The 18,462-nt window shown below is 49.6% G+C and overlaps 1 protein-coding gene across 1 annotated transcript in view; it reads left to right on the top strand.

Moving 5' to 3' along the window:
- Positions 1 to 518: 518 nt before the first annotated feature.
- Positions 519 to 18,462, top strand: part of Chchd6 (coiled-coil-helix-coiled-coil-helix domain containing 6) — a 223,435-nt gene continuing 205,491 nt past the window's right edge. Inside the window, exon 1 of the mRNA XM_047534479.1 lies at positions 519 to 711. Within this exon, the coding sequence (XP_047390435.1) occupies positions 625 to 711 (87 nt within the window). The 5' untranslated portion in view covers positions 519 to 624. The remainder of the gene's footprint in view (positions 712 to 18,462) is intronic.

Here is an 18,462-nt window from a genome sequence, read left to right as displayed (position 1 = left end):
ATGCAGTTTTCTGCTTATCACAGTTTCTTTACCAGCTTGCTCGTGTTTTGATGAGTTTTCTGCATTACACTGCTAACCCCGGGAAGGCATGGCACTGTCCACTGGTCGCGGTAGTTCCCTGGGATGGGTTAGAGGTTCAGTGCGTGCCTGGCGCTGAGTGTCTCTAGGTGCATGTTGATTGACAGACGCCATGAACCATCAGAAGTTCGCCCTTAGAGGAGCCCCTCAGCCTCCTTGGCTCTAAGTGAAGGGTGAACTTTCCAAAGCAGGCGCTCCTCAGTTCGTCCTTACAGCGCCATCCAAACTCTCCCGCCCTCTGCCCGGGGGCAACGCGTTTTCCACAGCTCCCACGACCACGCCCCCACGCCCCGCCGCCCTCCCGGCTTACCGTAGGGCGGCCTCTGAGTGGAAGACTACAACCCCCACAAGGCACCGCGAGTCCGCGCCTCCTGATTGGCTGGGCTTCCGGCAGTGGCCAATAGGACGTGGTTTTGTTGGTTTGTGCCGCGGCAGCGCGAGTCCTGGAAAGCGTCGGCGCAGCGCGCGCAGAGCGCGGCGTCTGCCTGGTTGCTCTGGAGCCGACTCTCGTGGTTGCCGGTTCGCGGTTCTGTCAGCCTCCTGCCAATGGGGAGCACGGAGAGCTGCGAGAGCCGCAGGGTGTCTTTCGGCATGGACGAGGAGGAGCGGGTCCGGGTGCTGCAGGGCATCCGGGTGAGCGGCGCCGCCAGGGCCGGGGCGGGCGTGTAGGGCGCCTGAGGACGCGGAGGCCGCCAGCCTGGCCTGGGGGGCGGTGTGGGGCGGCGAGGGCGGCCGAGCCTCACTCGTGGAGCCGTCCCACCGCGAGCGGGAGTCGTGAGGCTCGGAAGGTGCCGGGTCTCACGTCCAGGAAGAGGCTCCGCCGGGACCCGAACCTGGGGTGCAGCCTTCAAAAGCCTCACGACACGGGTTTTAAGGGAAGAGTGGAGAACGGGACAGGCGGAGAGGCCGCCGGTCACGAGTTAAATCCGGGGGCCACACTTCCGGCTCCGGTGGGATTTTTACACTTGCCTCGATTGGTTCCGCGCCCTCCTGGCCTCTGCACTTGCCCGCCCCGCAGGGGCGCGCGGCTTCTTATGTGTCCAGGAGCTGCTTGGGGTCCCGTTCAGAGCCCCACTCTGATTGGGGGCTCTCCTCTTCCACCCTTGCCCGACAGCCTTCTCCCCACGGCAGGCAGCCAGAGAAGCACTCAGAATTGTAGGTCAAGGGCTGGGGCTGAGCGCTTGCCTAGCATGTGTGAGGCACTGGGTTGGAGTCTCAGCACCGCATATAAATAAAGGTCCATCAACAACTAAAAAAAAAAATTTTTTTTTTTTTTTAAATTGTAGGTCAAGCTGGGCGCGGTGGCGCACGCCTGTAATCCCAGCGGCTTGGGAGGCTGAGGCAGGAGGATCACAAGTTTGAGGCCAGCCTCAGCAATTTTGTGAGACCCTGGCTCTTTAAAAAAAAAAAAAAAAAAAGGAATTGTAGTCGGTTCATAGCCATTTACCCTTGCTTAGAAATTGCCAGTGGATTCCTAGAGCACTGAAGACAAATGCTTTACTTGGGTTTACAAAGTTGCCCGGTGCCTGCTGACCTGTCTGTCCCAGGTCGGTTTCCTCAACCTCCACCACTCCCTTCATCTTTTCACCATTCTCAACACCTGTTTCTGGAATATATCAATTTCCTTCAAGTACAATACCTCTGTGTTGCCTGTTCTCTGTCTTCCCTAACTTTCTTTGTATCTGGCTCTTGTCATTTTTATAGCTCAGATGTCATCCAAGAAGACTTCCCTGACCACTGACTCTAAAGGAGCTTCCTACCCTACTGTTGCACATTTATTATTATTATTATTTTTAGAACCAGAGATTGAATCCAGGGGCCCTTCCTTAACCTCAGAGTCACATACCCATCCCCCCCTTTTTTTTTGTATGTTTTTTGTTTTGTTTTGTTTTGTTTTGAGACCGTGTCTCACTAAGTTGCTGAGGCTGGCCTCCAACTTGCCATCCTCCTGCCTCAGCCTTCCAGGGCACTGAAATGACAGGCATGCAGCTCCATTGCCTGGCACACATTTACTATTTTCATAGTATTCATTTCAGTTTGAAATTTGCACTGATGATTGTGATTACTTCTTTATTGCCTCCTGGAGAATGAAGTTCCCGTGGGATTCATTACCGTATCCCCAGAACCTAGAGGAATAATAAAAAGCAGCTCATATTTCAGCATGTAGTGGCAGCCATGTTTTGTGCTAAGTCCTCCAAAGGTATTATTCAATCTTCAGTTGATCTATGAAACAATTAGAATTCTGTTAGTCCATTTTATAGATTAAGGAGAACAGAGGTCTCTTAGCCATGGGCACACAGTTAATAAGTGGGAGAACTGGGATTGGACGATTAACTCCAGCGCTGTTTGTAGAACTGCTGTTACACTTCCTCCCACACCCGTGGATGGCACCTGGCAGGTTCTTTGTTCATGATTGTTCAGTGATTAAATGAACGAACACAGTGAAATCGACCAAATTTAAATTAAGTGCACATAGTTAGGTGTAGGGGATTTAATTAGGTTGAGAAAAAGAGGTCTGACTTCTAGGCTTCTTGGGTGTGTGAGCTTGGGTGAGCAAATTATCTTTTGAGCCTCGGTCACCACATTTTTTTAAAAAAGGGCGTGTATATGTGTGTGTGATCATTGTAGGTGCTGCCTGGGATAAGTCGAAGATGTAGACAAAAGTGGTCAGAACACTGCGGGGTGCTTTCTGGGGCCTCTCTCGACAGGGGATGTGCCATATTCAGTGCTCACCAGGTGGCAGAATGTCTTGATGACCCGGCTGGCAAGGATGAGATGGGTGGAGATGGCTTGTGTTGAAAGGTCAAAACCTGAGGTAGAATTTCAGAAGATGTCCTTGGTACACTTCAGTTCATAATTCTGCAAAGTGCAAAGTTCTCTTTAAAGATGGAGCATCAGCCTTTGAGAGGTTAAGGACTTTCCCCCCAAGGTGTTGCCTGAGTAACTTCTGGGACTTTTGATCCTTCGGATGCAAAAAAACAGCTTTTTCTCACTCCCACCCCAAGGATATATGTGAGGGCAGCCTTAAAATTTGTGACTTTTACCTCCAGTTGACCTGACAGTGATGCTGATGTTCCACTTAAGTTCATTAAAACTAGAAAGAACTTTGAGATTGCTTCCTTTTCCAGTTGAGCAAGCTAATCAGAATCAATGACTTGTGCAGAGATCCACAGTGAGGAGCACGGCCCCACATTAGCAAAGCCATGTCCTTTCTTCTGCTTGTATGGCTGGTTTGAAAGAGGAAGCTGGGAGGAAGGATGTTATGGTAATGAAGAGAGGGCCTTTTTTTGTTAGCAGAGTTACTTGAGGGTTGAGTTCACCTTATCTTCAGGATGGTGAGTAAAAATCAGTAAAAAAACAAAAAACAAAAAACCCTCAGGTCAAACAAAGCAGTTACTAGACGGAACAAATAAGAAGTTACCTTAATAGGATGTAGATGCCAAAGAAGCATCCCTGCCCCAGCTCCTTCAGAGAGAATCAAATATTCTTAGAGCCCACTTATATTTAATCTTGAGGTCCTGGTCCTAGAAAGTGCTCTAGTCCCTTTAAAATTAAGTGCTAGGGCCTTGTTCATTTGCATACTTATTTACATAAATCTACATAGGAGTTCAAGCCCTAATTCCATGGAAGGTAAAAGAAGTTTAATTAATGTAAAAACGCTGCAATTACATTCAACTCCAGTGTTCAAAGCAAGCATGTGTGAAATTCAGAAAGATCATTTCAATCAGCGCGCTTAACCTCATCCTCCAGTGGGTGGAGGCACGTGGCAGGCACATCCTGTGTGTCTGGGCTTCTTTCCTCACCCTGTGTGAGCCGCCATCTTGGTAACTGTGAATTACCTTGCTTCTTGTCACAAGCCTTCTTAGCTCTCCACTCTCTCCCCCTTTCTATCTGCTTTGATCTTTGCTATACCACTCACTTCAGGAACCTCCTTCCTCAGCCTCTGGGCCAGATCGACCTTGTCTTCATTCATTGCTCCTGAGACTGGTTTTGGGTCACAGCAGAGGGGAGGACCCAGGGGCATGTGGTTAGATACACAGAAGGCCGTCCTGAGACGGCCAGTGTGTCAGCTGCCAGTTCGTCCTCAACAGATGTTTATTACTACCATGTGGTTACTTGCCCAACACCAGGCCTGGCCTTGCAGGGGCAGTAAAGAACAAAGCCAAGGTCCCTGCCATCATGGGGGGTCCCAGCCTAGAGGGAATGGACCACAAAGAAAGAAGGAAAAAGAAGCAAAAGAGAGGAAAAAAAAAAAAAAAAGAGGAAATAAAGGGTGCAGAGTAATGGGACTGACCTTGAGGTAATGCCTCTCTGAGAAGGTGACCTTGGTGGCATGACCTGAGCCAACCTTGTGAGGCGTGAGGGTCTAAGCACCGTGCCAGAGGACTGCTTCAGGTATTTTACATGCCGACCTTGTGAGAAACCGTGATCCCCAACTTAGGTGAGAGATCCGCATTGGAGAGCCGAGGTTCGGCGCAGGATCGCCACTCAAGGTCACAGTGAGTGAGTGGAAAGGCTGGAAGCTCGGGCTCTCTGACTTGGTAGCCTACGCACTTGGCAGTCACGGGTTAGAATGTTGGAGAAGGTTGACGAGGGGGTGAGGCCAGACCGGTGCGTTGGACACATGATCCTGATGCCACACTGCCACTCTTCAGTCAGGAGCAGAGTTGTCAAACACTTCATCGGGTGATGCTGATGTTTCTTTTCTCTTCAAAAACAACTTTATTGAGATATGTTCACATATCATGCAGTTTGTCCCCTTCAATATATTTGAGTAAATTTACAGAATTGGGCAGCTGCCACCCCAGTCCACTTTTAGGACATTGAGAAAACCTGAAAAGACCCCTCGTTCCTGCTTGCAGTCATTCCCCATTTCCATCCCCAGAGGACTACGTTAGCCTCCGGCCCCTCTAGAAATTTGCCTTTTCTAGTTAATTCCTGTGAGTGGGTCATATATCTTTTATGTCTGGCCTCTTTTACTTAGCATGACAGTTTGGGGTTTTGCTTGGTTTTTATGGTGCTTGGAATAGAACCCATCCTGTACCACTGAGCCACACCCCCAGCCCTGCGTAAGGTTTTTGATGTCGATTCATTGATGTTGCATGTTGTCAGTAGTTTGTTCCTTTTTATTGCTGAACAGGATCCTGTGGTGTAGCTTTTAGTTTAGTCACCAGTTGATGGGCACTGGAATTGTTTCCAGTGTTCATCTGTTGTGAATAATGCGGCTGTGGACATAACATTTACAAGTTACTTTTGTGCACGTTTTCATTTCTTATGGACAGATTTACGTGGGAGATGGAATGGCCTGATAATGCCTCTCTGAGAAGATGACATTGATATGTCCTAAGCTAGCCTAAGAGGAGATTTACTGGAGCCTTTTCTTTTTTCTTTAACCAGGGATTGAACCCAGGGGTGCTTCACCACTGAGCCACATCCCCAGCCCTTTTTATATTGTATTTAGAAACAAGGTCTCCCTGAGTTGCTTAGGGCCTCACTAAATTGCAGAGGCTGGCCTCCAACTTTCAGTCCTCCTGCTCAGCCTCCCAAGCCACTGTTTATGAATTTGGGGAGTTACATTGGACTTTTTAAGTAAATTGCCAGATTTGCTAAAGCGGCTGTACCATTTCATATTTTTATCAGTCATATGTGAGGGTTCAAGTTAGCATCCTCACCACTACTTGGCATTGTCTTTTTAATTATAGCAATTCCAGTGGCTGCGAAGTGGTGTTCCTTTGTGGTTTGAATTTGCATTTGCTGGATGATATTGAGCATCTTTCATGTGCTTATGTGCTATCCATATATTTTCTTTGGTGAAAAGTGTATTCAGATCTTTTGCCTGTTTTTGGTTATTGTTGTAGATGGTCAGAATGCCTTTATTTACAGCCCCGGACCCTTTTGCTTGTTTTTAATTGGGTTGTCTTTCTTTCCTTGTGTTATAACATTTCTTTATGATGGATGCAAACCCTTTATTACCTTCTGATTTGCAAATATCATCTTCCAGCATGTGGCTTGTATTTTCATTCTCATAATGTTGTTTTGAAATGCAAATATTTATGATTTTGATGAAGTTTATCTTTTTAAAAAAATTGTACTTTTGGTGCTATATCTAAGAAATATTTAGTTAACCTAAGGTCATGGAGATTTGCTGCTATTTTTTTTCTTCCAAGAGTTTTATAGCTTTGGTTATTATATTTAGGTCTGCGATCTGTCTTGAGTTAATTTTCTTGTATGCTCAGTGGTAAGGCTCTAAATCAAGTCTTGACAAAATTTAGGAAATACGTTAGGTTTTGCTGACCAGTCACGACTCCTCAGTTTAGCTATAGCTGATGAAAGCAACCATAGAGAATAGATAATGTGTTACTTTTTTGTGGGGATGAGTACCAGGGATTGATCCCAAGGGCACAAACCACTGAGCCACATCCCCAGCCCTATTTTGTATTCCATTTAGAGACAGGGTCTCAGTTGCTTAGTGCCTCGCTGTTGCTGAGGCTGGCTTTGAACTTGTGATCCTCCTGCCTCAGCCTCCGAGCTTCTGGGATTACAGGCACACACCACCACACCCCTGTGATAAAATGTTGGGTGTGGCTATGTCTCAGCAATTTATTTACAAAATCAAATGCTAGTAGAATTTGGCTTAAGCACCAGTTTGCCAGACTCTGATCAAAACACATTTTTTTTTTTTTTTTGCCAATCTTATTTTACCAAATCATTTTTTAAAAATGTACTTGGGAGATTGAAACCAGGGGCATGCTATCATGTTTATTTTTTATTTTGATAGAGTCTCTCAAAATTGCCCGGCTTGACCTTGACCTTGGAATCCTCCTGCCTCAGCCTCCAGAGTTGCTGGGTAATGGTCTCAGGCCCATTCCGTAGCGAAACACCCAAACTCTACATTTTGAAAAGACTATTTTTTTCCAATTGTATTACTTTAGAACCATTGTGACAATCCACCGAGCATAAAAATAATGGTTTATTTCTGGACTTTCAATTCTGTTCCATTGATCTCTGTCTGTCCTTATGGCGCTACCACACTGTTAGGATTATTGCAGCTTTGTAGTTTCAAAATTGGGAAGTGTTCCGCCTCCGACTTTGTTCCTTTTCAAGATTGTTTTAGCTGTTCTGAGTCCTTTGCATTTCTATATGCATTTTAGGAGCGGTTTGTCAACTTCTGTAGAAAAGCCTGTTGGGATTTTGATGGGATTTGTGTTGAATCTGTAGATTACTTTGGGGAAGAATTGCCATTTTAACAATATGGAGTCTTCCCGTCTGTGAATATCAAATATTTCCCTCTTTATTAGATCTTCCTTAGTTTTTCTCAGCAATGTTTTATATTTTCAGCGTTATACATCTTGCACTTTTTCCTTAAATTTATTCCCACGCGGCCCAGTGCGGTGGTGCATGCGTAATCAGTCCCAACAACTCAGGGGACCCAGGACCCGTCTCAAAATTAAAAGAGGACTGGGGATGTAGTTCACTGGTAGAGTGCCCCTGCGTTCAATCTCTAGTACCCAAAAAGAAAAATAATAATTCCCAAGTGTTTTATTCTATTATATATTATTGTGAATTAAATTGTTTTCTCAGTTTCATCTTTGGATTTGTCATTGCTAGTATAAAGAAATAGTGTTGATTCTTTTGAATATTGGTCTTGTATCTTGCCGACTTGGTTGAACTCATTTACAAGTTCTAGTAGTTATTTTGTTGATTCCTTAAGGTGTTTTATTGGTAGGATCATGTTTGCAAATAAGGACCATCTTTCGTCTTCCTTTCCAGCCAGAACACCCTTTCCTCTTGTCTGTTGTATTGGTGAGAACCAGCAGTACAATATTGGACAGCCGTGGGGCAAGCAGTGTCTGTTTCTATCATTAAACATGTTAGCTGTAGGTTTTATGTAGCTGCCTTTTATCAGATTGCTGCTTTTGCCTTTTGCAGAGTGTGTGGCTTAGTGCCGTGTGCGTTTTGGATTCCGTGCTTGTATTAATGGACTGACAGTCCCCGTAGCCACGCTGGCAGTTGTGTGGCAGCTGTGCAAGAGACTTTGACCCTTCATGGCTTTCATACAGACTTGATTCATGTTTGTGAGGCACACTTTCTTTTTACCGTGCTGTTGTCCAGCTGTGTTTCCGAGCTTGCCTCAAATGTCTCAGTGTGAACGTGGATGCGGACCGTCATGTTGTTTTGCGTTACTACTTCTGCCTGCGGGTTCTTTATCTTTCTTTTGTTCTTGTTTGATTTCTATCGCTGTGCCTAGGATCCTGTCCCATCTGTAATGTCTGCCTTTTGGTTGTATCTTTCCTCTTACTTCACTTGCTTAAAGTCCGTGTTTTAAACGAGATCTCAGAGGACCTGGACTTAGACCTTGACACTTAAGAGGGGTCAGTCTTCCTCCTGTGCAAGATGGAGGTTGCCACGTGGCATCTCCATGCATCCATTTAACACAGGTGTCCCAAAGGGCTTAGATCACAAGTCTTTTCCAGTCTTCAGTTTGAAAGCTCTACTTGGCTAACCATTTGGGTGAGTGCAGTTTGATGGAGCCGCAACAGGAAATGCCAACTTGGAAAGCCAGGAAACAGGCGGCCAACTTCTTCTTTCCAGTGAATGGTGTCTGCGTTCGAATTTCAAGTCCAGCGAACATTGCTGAATACACATCCTGTGCCAGTCCCTGGGCTAGGTACTCCCGCATATGTTATTCTTTTCGATGCTGCCAAAACATATCACATCTTCTGACACGTGTTGAGGTATTAGAAAACAAAGCAGAGCAAATTCTTCAGGGAAGCAGAATGCTTTAGGTTTCTGTAACTTTCCTCCTCCGCTGCCATATGAAGGCCCAGACACCTGTGTATAGACTCCCCCCTGGTGCCCTCTGTTCCCCTGGCTTGGAGATCCCCAAACTCACTATCGCTGTGTGTAGATGATCAGAAGATCATCCTTAACAACTGTGCTGTCAGCCGCACATGAAAGACAGATTGAGCAACTCTCAGGGGCTTGTTTGAACATCAGTGTAAGCAGTAACAAAACTGAAACAGTACCAGAGTCACAGTGATCTCCCCCTGGCCTTGTGACTTCCAGAACAGCCCTCCAATGAGATGAAAGGCTCTTGGAGTAATCCTTAACTCTACCCCAGCACGGTGTCTTAGGTCTCTCTCTGTTAAAGATGGCTCTGTAAGAATACACAGTGAGGGCTGGGAGATAGCTCAATTGGTAGGGTCCTTGCCTTGCAAGCACAAGTCCCTGGGTTCGATCCCCAGCACTGCAGGGAAAAAAAAAAAAAAAAAAGTACGTTGAGGGGTAGTTGTTAGTTTTAACTCTGACTAAGCTCATCTTGGGCTGGTTCCCTCATTTGGGAAGTAAAGGTGTGTGCTGGGAGACTACCCCTGTCCGCCTTCACAGCTGGAGGAGGGTCTCCGTGCGATCTTCACAGCAGTGCTGGTGTCCAGTATCAGATTGTCCTCTCTGCCCTGTCTCTGTCCTCTACCATCTCCACAGTGTTCCCTGGCTCAGCCCTTTGTCTCCTCTGGCCATTCTCTTCCATCCTTACTCATGAGCTGATAACTTCTAGATTCCAGCTATCCAATGCAGAGCTGTCCCAAATGTCCCGTGCCGTCTCTCCTTTCATGTCCCATGTCCTGTGGGTGCATCTCATTTCCTACAGCCAAATGGCACCTGCCTGCACCCTGCCCCCCGCCTTCTATGGAAATGACCTGTTTCTTTTTTATTTGTGCTTTTTAGTTACACATGACAGTAGAATGCATTTTGGCAAATTATATGTAGATAGAATATAGCTTATTTATTTAGGATCCCTCTCTTGTGGTAGTACATAATGCTGTGTTGGTCATGTACTCAAATTCAAGGCTAGAAAAGTTGTGTTCTATCTTTTCTATTCCCCTCCCCACTCCCTTCACTTCATTTCCCTTTGTCTAATCCAATGGATTTCGTTATTCCTCTCCCCAACCTCCCTTGTTATGGGTTAGCATCTGCAAATGAGAGAAAACATTCAGCCTTTGGTTTTGGGGATTGTCTTATTTTACTTAACATGATATTCTCCAATTCCATATGTTTACTGGCAAATGCCGTTATTTCATTCTTCTTTATGGCTGAGTAATATTCCATTGTGTATATATACACCATTTTTTCTTTATCCAGTCATCCGCTGAAGGACTCCTAGGCTTTTTCCATAGCTTGGCTATTGTGAGTTGAACTGCTGTAAATATTGATGTGGCTGCATCTCTGTAGTGTGCTGATTTTAAGTCCTTTGGGTATAGGCCGAGGAGTGGGATAGTTGGGTCAAATGGTGGTTCCATTCCAAGTTTTCTGAGGAATCTTCATACTGCTTTCCAGAGTGGTCGCACCAATTTGCAGTCCCAGCCATGGATGAGTGTGCCTTTCTCCCCGCATCCTCGCCAGCATTTGTTGTTACTTGTATTCTTGATCACTGTCATTCCGACTGGAGTGAGATGGAATCTTAGGGCAGTTTTGATTTGCAGGATGACCTGTTTCTTAGGTTGTGAGTGACTCCAGCTTCTAGCAAACCCGCGGTTACCCCACATTCCTCTCCTGCTTTGCGTTCAGCGACAGGCTCTGACCTTTACCTTCCGGGAGTTTCTCAGCTCCGTCCCCCGCTCCTTCCTCCTAAGCTCCTGGTCTCAGTCGAGGCCCAGGCCGCCTCCCCTTGACCATCAGACCCCTCCTCCTCTCCCCCAGGCTTGCTTCTCACAGAGCAGTGCTTCCTGGTGCTACCAGGGCAGTTTGTTTTAAAGGCAGAGTTTACTTCTGCACAGTTTTCAAGCAAATGGTCATGAAATCTAGACAGTCCAGAAGGAGGTGGGCGCGTGGTGGGAAAGCACATCTCCCCGGGCCCATTCCCCCACGTCCTGCTGGACTCCCACCAGGGTGTCGGAGTGTCAAAACCAATTGTGTCACATCCTTGGCTTCTCTTTGCCTCTGGGTGAAGGGCTGGCGCCCGGGCCTGGCTCGGGAGGCTGTCCACGTGTTTGTGCCGCTTTTTGCCCCACTGTGCGTCTCAGCAGGGGCCCTTGCTCCTGCCATGCCTCTGCGCTGTGATTCCACTGCCCGTCTGGGGTCCTTCGCTCGCCCTCTGGCTAAATCCCTTTTCTTCCTGAGGACCACATGCCGCATGTCACCCTCAGAGGGTGCTCACGCACTGCCCTGGGCCGAGTGATCTCTTCCACGCCTACTGCCCCCCAGGCCCGCGAGCAGGAGCCACATCTCGCCCATCTTCCCGCCCCTACACCCAGCCCTGAGCCTGGCACCACTCAGTGAAATACCTGCCGGAGAGAATTTTCAGTCGCTGGCTGTTTTTCTTGCCCCCAGCCACGAGTCCAGAAACTGTATGATATTAATAGATGTGAATTAATTGCCACTATTTAAAAAAAAATGGGAGGCTTTACATAAATTGGATTTTTAGCTCTTTTGGAAAAAAAAGCACTGAAAGTCTGGGCTGTTCCCATATGGCCACGCTTTGTCAGAGTTTCGGGGTGGCTGCCCTCCTGAGGTGACGCGTGTGTGCACCAGTCACCACCACCCGGTCCTCGCACTCCCCCCCTTCTTTACAGGACTGTGCTGCTGGTTTCCGTCTCCTGCCTGACACCTGTGTCACATGGGTCTGCCACGCCTGGGGCAGGAGGTCTCCGGGGGCTGTCCTTGTCCTGCCATTCTGGGATCCAAATCTGTGGCAAGCAGCCGGTGGGTCTAATTTCAGCTCTGAGAAAACCGAGGACTAGGGAAGAAAATCTCCAAGGCAACAGCCTTCGACAAGGAGAGGAGGAATCTTTTTAGGATCCCAGAATCGGGCAGTTTCTGTCAGAATCGGGATGCCCTGACAGACTCGGGCTCCTGACAAGCTCGTTGTCTGGAAATCGGCCTCGTGGGTGCGTGGCCAACCCCGCCCCACCCTCTCTGCCCGCAGGGGCCATCAGCCGAGGCTGGGAACGGGCAGGGAATGGGCTTGGTCTCCCCTCCGTTGCCCCGGGCTTGGCACGATGCCCGGCCCCCAGAGTGTCCTCAGGAACCGTGGTGCTGGGTGGACAGAGTGGGGCTCTGGGCCTGGCCCAGCTACTAATGCCCTGCGCACCCTGGGCCAGCTCCCTTGCTTAGCATCGCACTTTCTCCATTCTTAGAAGGAGGTGGTGACCCTGCTCCTGCCCATGAGGGAGCCGATGCCTCCCGAGCTGCCACAGCCGCCTCCTCGTGGCTACTTCTCAAACGTGCCCAGAGAGTGACATTTTAAGTTTAAAAGTGTGCTCGTTTTCATGACACCTGACAGGTTCAATCAAACAGGTTCTTTGTAATGAGATGCTCTTCCATCCACTTTCCCGGGCTCCATAAAGCGCCGTTAATGGAGGTCAGGAGACTTGCAGATCATTTTCTTTTCCCCGAATCCGCCCTCCTATAACAATGGTCTCTCCTCACCCCTGAGGAGCTCCCCGTGACTTGTCCCCCTTGTGCGGATGTCACTGTTAAGTGCCCGGGGCTTGGGTTCAAGTCTCAGCCCTGGCGCTCAGGCCGTCTGCGGCTGTGGGTGAGTGGTCCGGCCTCCCCGACTCTGCCCTCCGTCTGTACCGTGGTGGCACTCAGGGAGTGCATTGGGCCCAGAGCTTGGCATGTGGAGTGTGCTCAAGGAATAGTAAGTCACAGTTGCTTTTATCATTAGCTTTAAATAGGCGCCCCTGTCTTCTCGCCGGGGGTTGATTTCCTGTGCTGCAGCTTTGAGCTGTGTGGCCCCCTTCTGGAGTGTGGAGGAAACACACCCTTTCTCTGGTCCATCTTGGCTCTTTTACACCAGGGATTCCCTGATTGCTTCCTCCAGATGCAACCTCCTTCAGCCTCCTGCGTGACCTCTCTGCCTGTGGAATGGAGCTGCTTGGATGCGCTTAGAACACAGCGCGGTTCTCAGCTCAGCGTTGACGCCTCCTTTCCAGCAAGCCGGCTTGGAGCCTTGCTGCCATCTCTTCTCTCGTCTATTACTTTATGACTTTTTCTTCTTGCGAAATGCATCTTATTTTTAAATGCCAACTGTTCACAATTCCTCATGAATCCTCTCAGACTTTTTCCAAGCCTATATATACAAGCATACCCTTTCCTTTTTTATTGCACAAATGAGATCATATTGTATATACTATTCTGCAAGTTGCTTTTTTCACCTGCCCCTTGCCTTCAGACGGATGCCAGGTCTTAGGTAATTTCATTACCTAATTGTCTTTTATACCCCTTCTCTCCCCGCCGTGGTCCTGCAGCTGGTAACATATTTTCGGCCCTCTTACTACTGTAGTGACCGCCCTTCCTCCAGCCCCTTTACGATTGCATCCCCTCTTCCTGCTTTGCCAGTCTCTCCAGTGCAAAGAGCCCATCCTGACTGCGTCTCTGTTCAGGAACTCTCTGTGGCTCCCTGTGGACTGCAGAATAAATTCCAACCTCCTTGAAACTCAGGGGGAGCCCTCAGCGGATAGAACCTAGTGGTGGAACCCTTTCCCGTCTCTCCAGCTTCATGCACCTGGTGAACCTCAGGGCCTCTCTGATCGCCCTGTCCTGCTACTGCCATCCTGACTCCGGAAGGCTGTGGAGGCTCCCAGACCCGCCCCTTCTCGGTGCTCGTCCCTAGAGGCTGGCTTCCTGCTAGCTGTGGTTGCACTTGGAGTTCTGGTTGTGAACCTCCTGGGGCACTAGAGCCGAGCTCTGCTTGCTTCGTGGCTTGTTTTCTGTTTGTCTTACCTGCTCCATTTGACCGTAAGCACCTTTTCATTTTTGTTTGTTTGTTTCAGACATCCATGACCGTGCGTTTAGACATGTCATACATACATGGAGTATCGGGTCCCGTTCTTGCGGTTAGACATGATGTGTCTTTCCCTGGTCGTGTTCATATGTGAACGTAGAAAAGTGATGTCCTGTTTGACTGAAAGCACTCTGAGTACAAAGTTGGTGGCTGACTCTTTTTCTGCTTGTCATTTGGCTAAGTTCCCTGAAGGCCCGTGTGTTAGAGGTCTGGTCGTCGGCCCGTGGCACTCGTGGGAGGTGATGGAACCTTTGGGGGGTGTGCCCTTGAAGGGGATTTGGGGAGCTGGCCTCTCCTCTGCTCTCTGAACTCCCCAGCTGACCCGAATCGAACAGGCTTCCTGCAGCAGGCGCTCCCACCGTGATGCACCATGCAAGTGACACAGGGCAAGTGACATGGACTGAAATCTCTCAAACGGGAAGCTGGGCCGACCCTTTCCTCCCTCCCTCTAAGTTGATTCGGTCGGGTAGTTTATCAGGAAGGCTAACAAACACAATGCTCCACTGTACGGGTGCGGTGTTATGGACCTGGGCCTTTGATAGACATTTAATTGAACAAATATTTGAGCATCTCCAACGTGCCAGGCACTTTTTTAGGCACCGAAGATGCAGCCAGAACAAAATGGAATCCTCGCTGCCGTAGATGGAACTTGTATTCTGGGAGTGACGGTACAGAAGTGGTCACCCGTGTGTTAGGTGTGAAGAGCCCAGCAGAGCAGGGGACACCGTGAAGCGTGGAGAGGGGAGGCGGCAAGATCTCATTCACGATTTCACAGAAGCACGTGGCGTTCTCGTGTGGCCCGGCCCACCTGGGACTCTGCAGTGTTCCTTGGCTTTTTCTCAGCTCTCTCGACGCCTCTGGTTTTTATGGCCTTAGGTTCAGTGAGGCTTTTCCTTCCGGGGACTGTTGGAGCCCATGGATGCTGCTTATGAGCAGGTGCTTCTCCCCTTGGTCTCGATGCCCCAGGACAGGCGAGCACGGTGCTGAAGGTGCAGGCCCTGGACTCGGCTGCTCTGCCGTGGGGCCGGCCTCCTCCTGGCCTGCGGGCCTGGGGCGAGTTCTCGCACCAAGTGGTACACCGTGCCACCACAGCCCCAAAGAACAGGCAAGTGACGAGAGCTGAGTCTCTGAAACAGCGAGCCAGATCAACCCTTCCCTGCTCTTGGGTTGCAATCAGTGGACAGTGCAGTGAGCGCGGAGTGAAGCTGGCCAGTGGGTAGCGCGCCTTGATGAGGGTTTCCGCGTACGGGTGTTTCCTTTCTTCTCGGTCACACTAGGTCAGCAGGACACCGCTCATTCCTGTCGTGGTTCTCCCGTCCATCATGGTCAGTGCTCACTGGGGTTTGTCCAAGCAGCGCCGTGTCCCCAGCCACATGACTCGCCCGCGGACTACGTGGTTGAATAAAGGAAGCTTAGCTCTTGCGGGGGTACTTTCCTCTTGATCACAGTTGCTTTTGGGTGAGTGCAGGATTTGGGTTGTGGTCATGCGGTAGTGACCCTCAGGAAGACGAATCTGGGTGTCCAGAAGCATTTGCGGAGACAGAAGTGGGGAGGTCTCTGGGGCGGTGTGACTAGGTTGGCCCTCCAGTCCCTCCCTCACCTGTCCTTGCCTCTGACTTTTGCTGTCTTCCCAGAGACCTCTGCAGGGGCTGGCCCAGCATGCCACAGTGTTGCTGGGGAAAGACCCCTTCTCCTCGGCATTTCCCTGTCACTCTGGGGTGAGGGGAGGTCCAGGTTTGACCTGTAGGGCGTCAGACCTACACGTGCTTTAAAAAGAATCTGCCCAGTTTAATTTTGTACCCATCATAGATGAGAAGGGAACAGACAAAGTCACCTGCAGAACACCTAGGACTTTGGTTTGTAGTTCGTGGTCAGTCCTCACTGCTCTTGTCTATTACTGATCATTCGTATGTTTTATACACCTGGTATGTGCTAGGTGGGGATTCTCATATTTGTTCAGCACTTTGCAGTTTCATTCAGCAGCTCGTACCCACTCTTTACTTTGTGCCAGCTCTTTCTGTGGAGGCTTCGTCGACTCTTTACAACAGCCCTGTGGTCTGCCAAATTATTGCCATCTCACAGATGAAGAAACTGATGTAGAGATGAGAGTCCCCCTCCCACCCACTCCCAGGCCAGGGTCGCAGAGCTAGTGAACAGCTGAGCTGAGATTCACACTCAGGCCGGTCTGACTGCAAAGCACTGGATTCCTGAGCTGCCCAGTCCTGAGGGGGTCTACGTTTCACAGGTGACAGCAGTGCAGAGAAGCCAAAGAAGTGGGTCAAGGTCATGCAGCCGGAGGGTCAAGGTCATGCAGCTGGAGGGCAGGCCTGTCTCTTTCCCTGCATGCTCTGGATTTGGCCCTCCCTCTGCCGACCATACAGGACCCTCTCTGGCCAGCTCTGATGGCACAGTGACCAGTGGGCCTGTGCCACCAGGCACCCAACCCGTCTGGCTCTGGAGGCTGCCATTCTGGTTCCGTGGGTACGGGGCGCACTGCCCAGATGGTGTTTATTCTCACATGACTACTGTGTGTGTATGTATATTTGTTGATCAAAAATATTACTCGCTGTATTTTGTAGCAACATTAAAAAATATTACAAATCTCTGGCTGCCAACAAGAATCTTGCCAATGTTTTCCTTAACCCCTCACCGTCCAAGCAGTGTGATTTCAGCCGGTGCCACCTGGGCTCGGCCTAGCGGATCAGAGCCTCTGACTCACCTGCGTAGACCCTTGCTGTGGCCTCCTCTTGCCCTTGGGTCAGATTCGAAGCTCCTTCCTGGTCTCCCGGGCTGGCACATCTTGCCTTAGCCTACCCCTCTGGCCTGATCGTCTGGTCCCCTCTCCCTTTCCGCCACACTGGCCTTCTGTCGTGCCCTGGCACTTGCCAGACTCGGGCTTCTCCGATGCTTTGCGCGTATTCTCCCCTCTGTTTGGAACGCAGTCTAAGGATGGTATGTGGTGGGGGCTCCTCATGCCAGGGTGGGAGTCCTGACACCAACATGGCCTCCTGGAGGTGGCCTCCTGCCCACGTGGCTTCCTGTGCTCCCCTGCACGCTGTCAAGACTTGAATAACGTATTTATTCCTGCATAGCTCTTGTCACATCCTCGCTGATTTTTCAAAGCATATGTTTTAACATTTCTGAAACAGGGATGGCATATACAAGGTAGAATGTTAATTTCATTAGTGTGTCTTTTCCTCTCATCAGGCTGTAGAAAATGAGGCCGTGATTTAAATTGGTGGTGTTTGGGGTTAGACGAGAAAGCATGTGCGGAACCGGCAGCTCGTCTGTCGTATCTCGTCTCCCGTTAGCTGCGTGAAGGCAAGGACTGTGTATCCTTCATTGCTATTACTGTTCCCAGAACTTGGCTGTCGCATAGCAGATACAACAGGAAAATGGGGGGCGGTTGTGGTGCCCTTGCTCCCTTGTGAGGCCACTTCTCTGGTCCCCACGTGGCCTGCACTGCTAGAGCCGCCTCTGCGTGTTTCAGGGCCTGCTCTTCAGTCATGTGGCTCTTCCCATAGCTTGGATTGGATTATTGCCAGCCCTGGTTGCCTCTTTCATGGAGACATCACATGTCACCAGTGCCTCAGCCACACCCACATAGCTTCCAGGACCGCTCAAGGCTCCATGCTGTGCACCTGGGTGCCCACTCTTCGCCTCCAGACCCTCAAAGGACTGGTGCATTCTTTTTTGTCAGGGAGAGTGTACTGGGGATTGAACTCGGGCACTTGGCCACTGAGCCACACCCTCAGCCCTGTTTTGTATTTTATTTAGAGACAGGGTCTCACTGAGTTGCTTAGGGCCTCCCTAAGTTGCTGAAGCTGGCCTCGACCTTGAAATCCTCCTGCCTCAGCCTCCTGAGCCGCTGGGATGACAAACTTGTGCCACTGCGCCTGGCACTGGTACATTCTCGCAGGATGAACCGTGGGGTGCCCGTGGGGTGCTGATAAACTTCTAACAACTGGCTTCCCCTCCCCAAGAAAGATCACTGCTTTTCCACCCTCCTCTGTGGAGGAAATATTCCCACTGTGGCCAGGTTCAGGCTGCCATCGTGTAGTAACAGGATTTCTTCTGAATTTGGAAATCATCTCTGATGAGCCTGTCCTAGCACCTCATTAGGGTGCCCCCAAATGTGTCCGTTCAGCCTGTGTTCCCGCTTGCCCCGACTCAGGTTCGCACCGGCCTGGAAGAGCATTCCACTTTGCCCTTGCTATCGCCTCACACCCAACCCGTGTCCCATGCTGACCCTCCGTGTGTGACTGATTCCAGCAAGAACTGGGCCTGGCGCCACGCTGGGGAGTTCATCCTGCACGTTCTAGGGCGTCGACTCGAGTCGGGGCTTGGTTGCGACAGTTCAGGAACGCAGCAAGCTGGCAGTCTTGAAGTCTCCTTGCCTTTTATAATCTGAGTTTTCTTTTATATCTACGATCAAGCCCATGTGCTACCTTCTCAAAATAGTTTCTCTGTTCTTAATTTCCCTTTTTCTGTCACTCTCACCCAAGTTCTTCCGCTAACTTGGGATCAAAACCCCTTTGTCTTTAGCTCTCTGCTCATCCATTCCTTAGAGGCAAGGCGACCACCAGGCAGAGCCTTTT

The sequence above is a fragment of the Sciurus carolinensis genome, chromosome 19 (genome assembly GCF_902686445.1).
Source record: "Sciurus carolinensis chromosome 19, mSciCar1.2, whole genome shotgun sequence".
Classification (NCBI taxonomy): Eukaryota; Metazoa; Chordata; class Mammalia; order Rodentia; family Sciuridae; genus Sciurus; species Sciurus carolinensis.
This window is presented reverse-complemented; position numbering and strand designations above follow the sequence as displayed.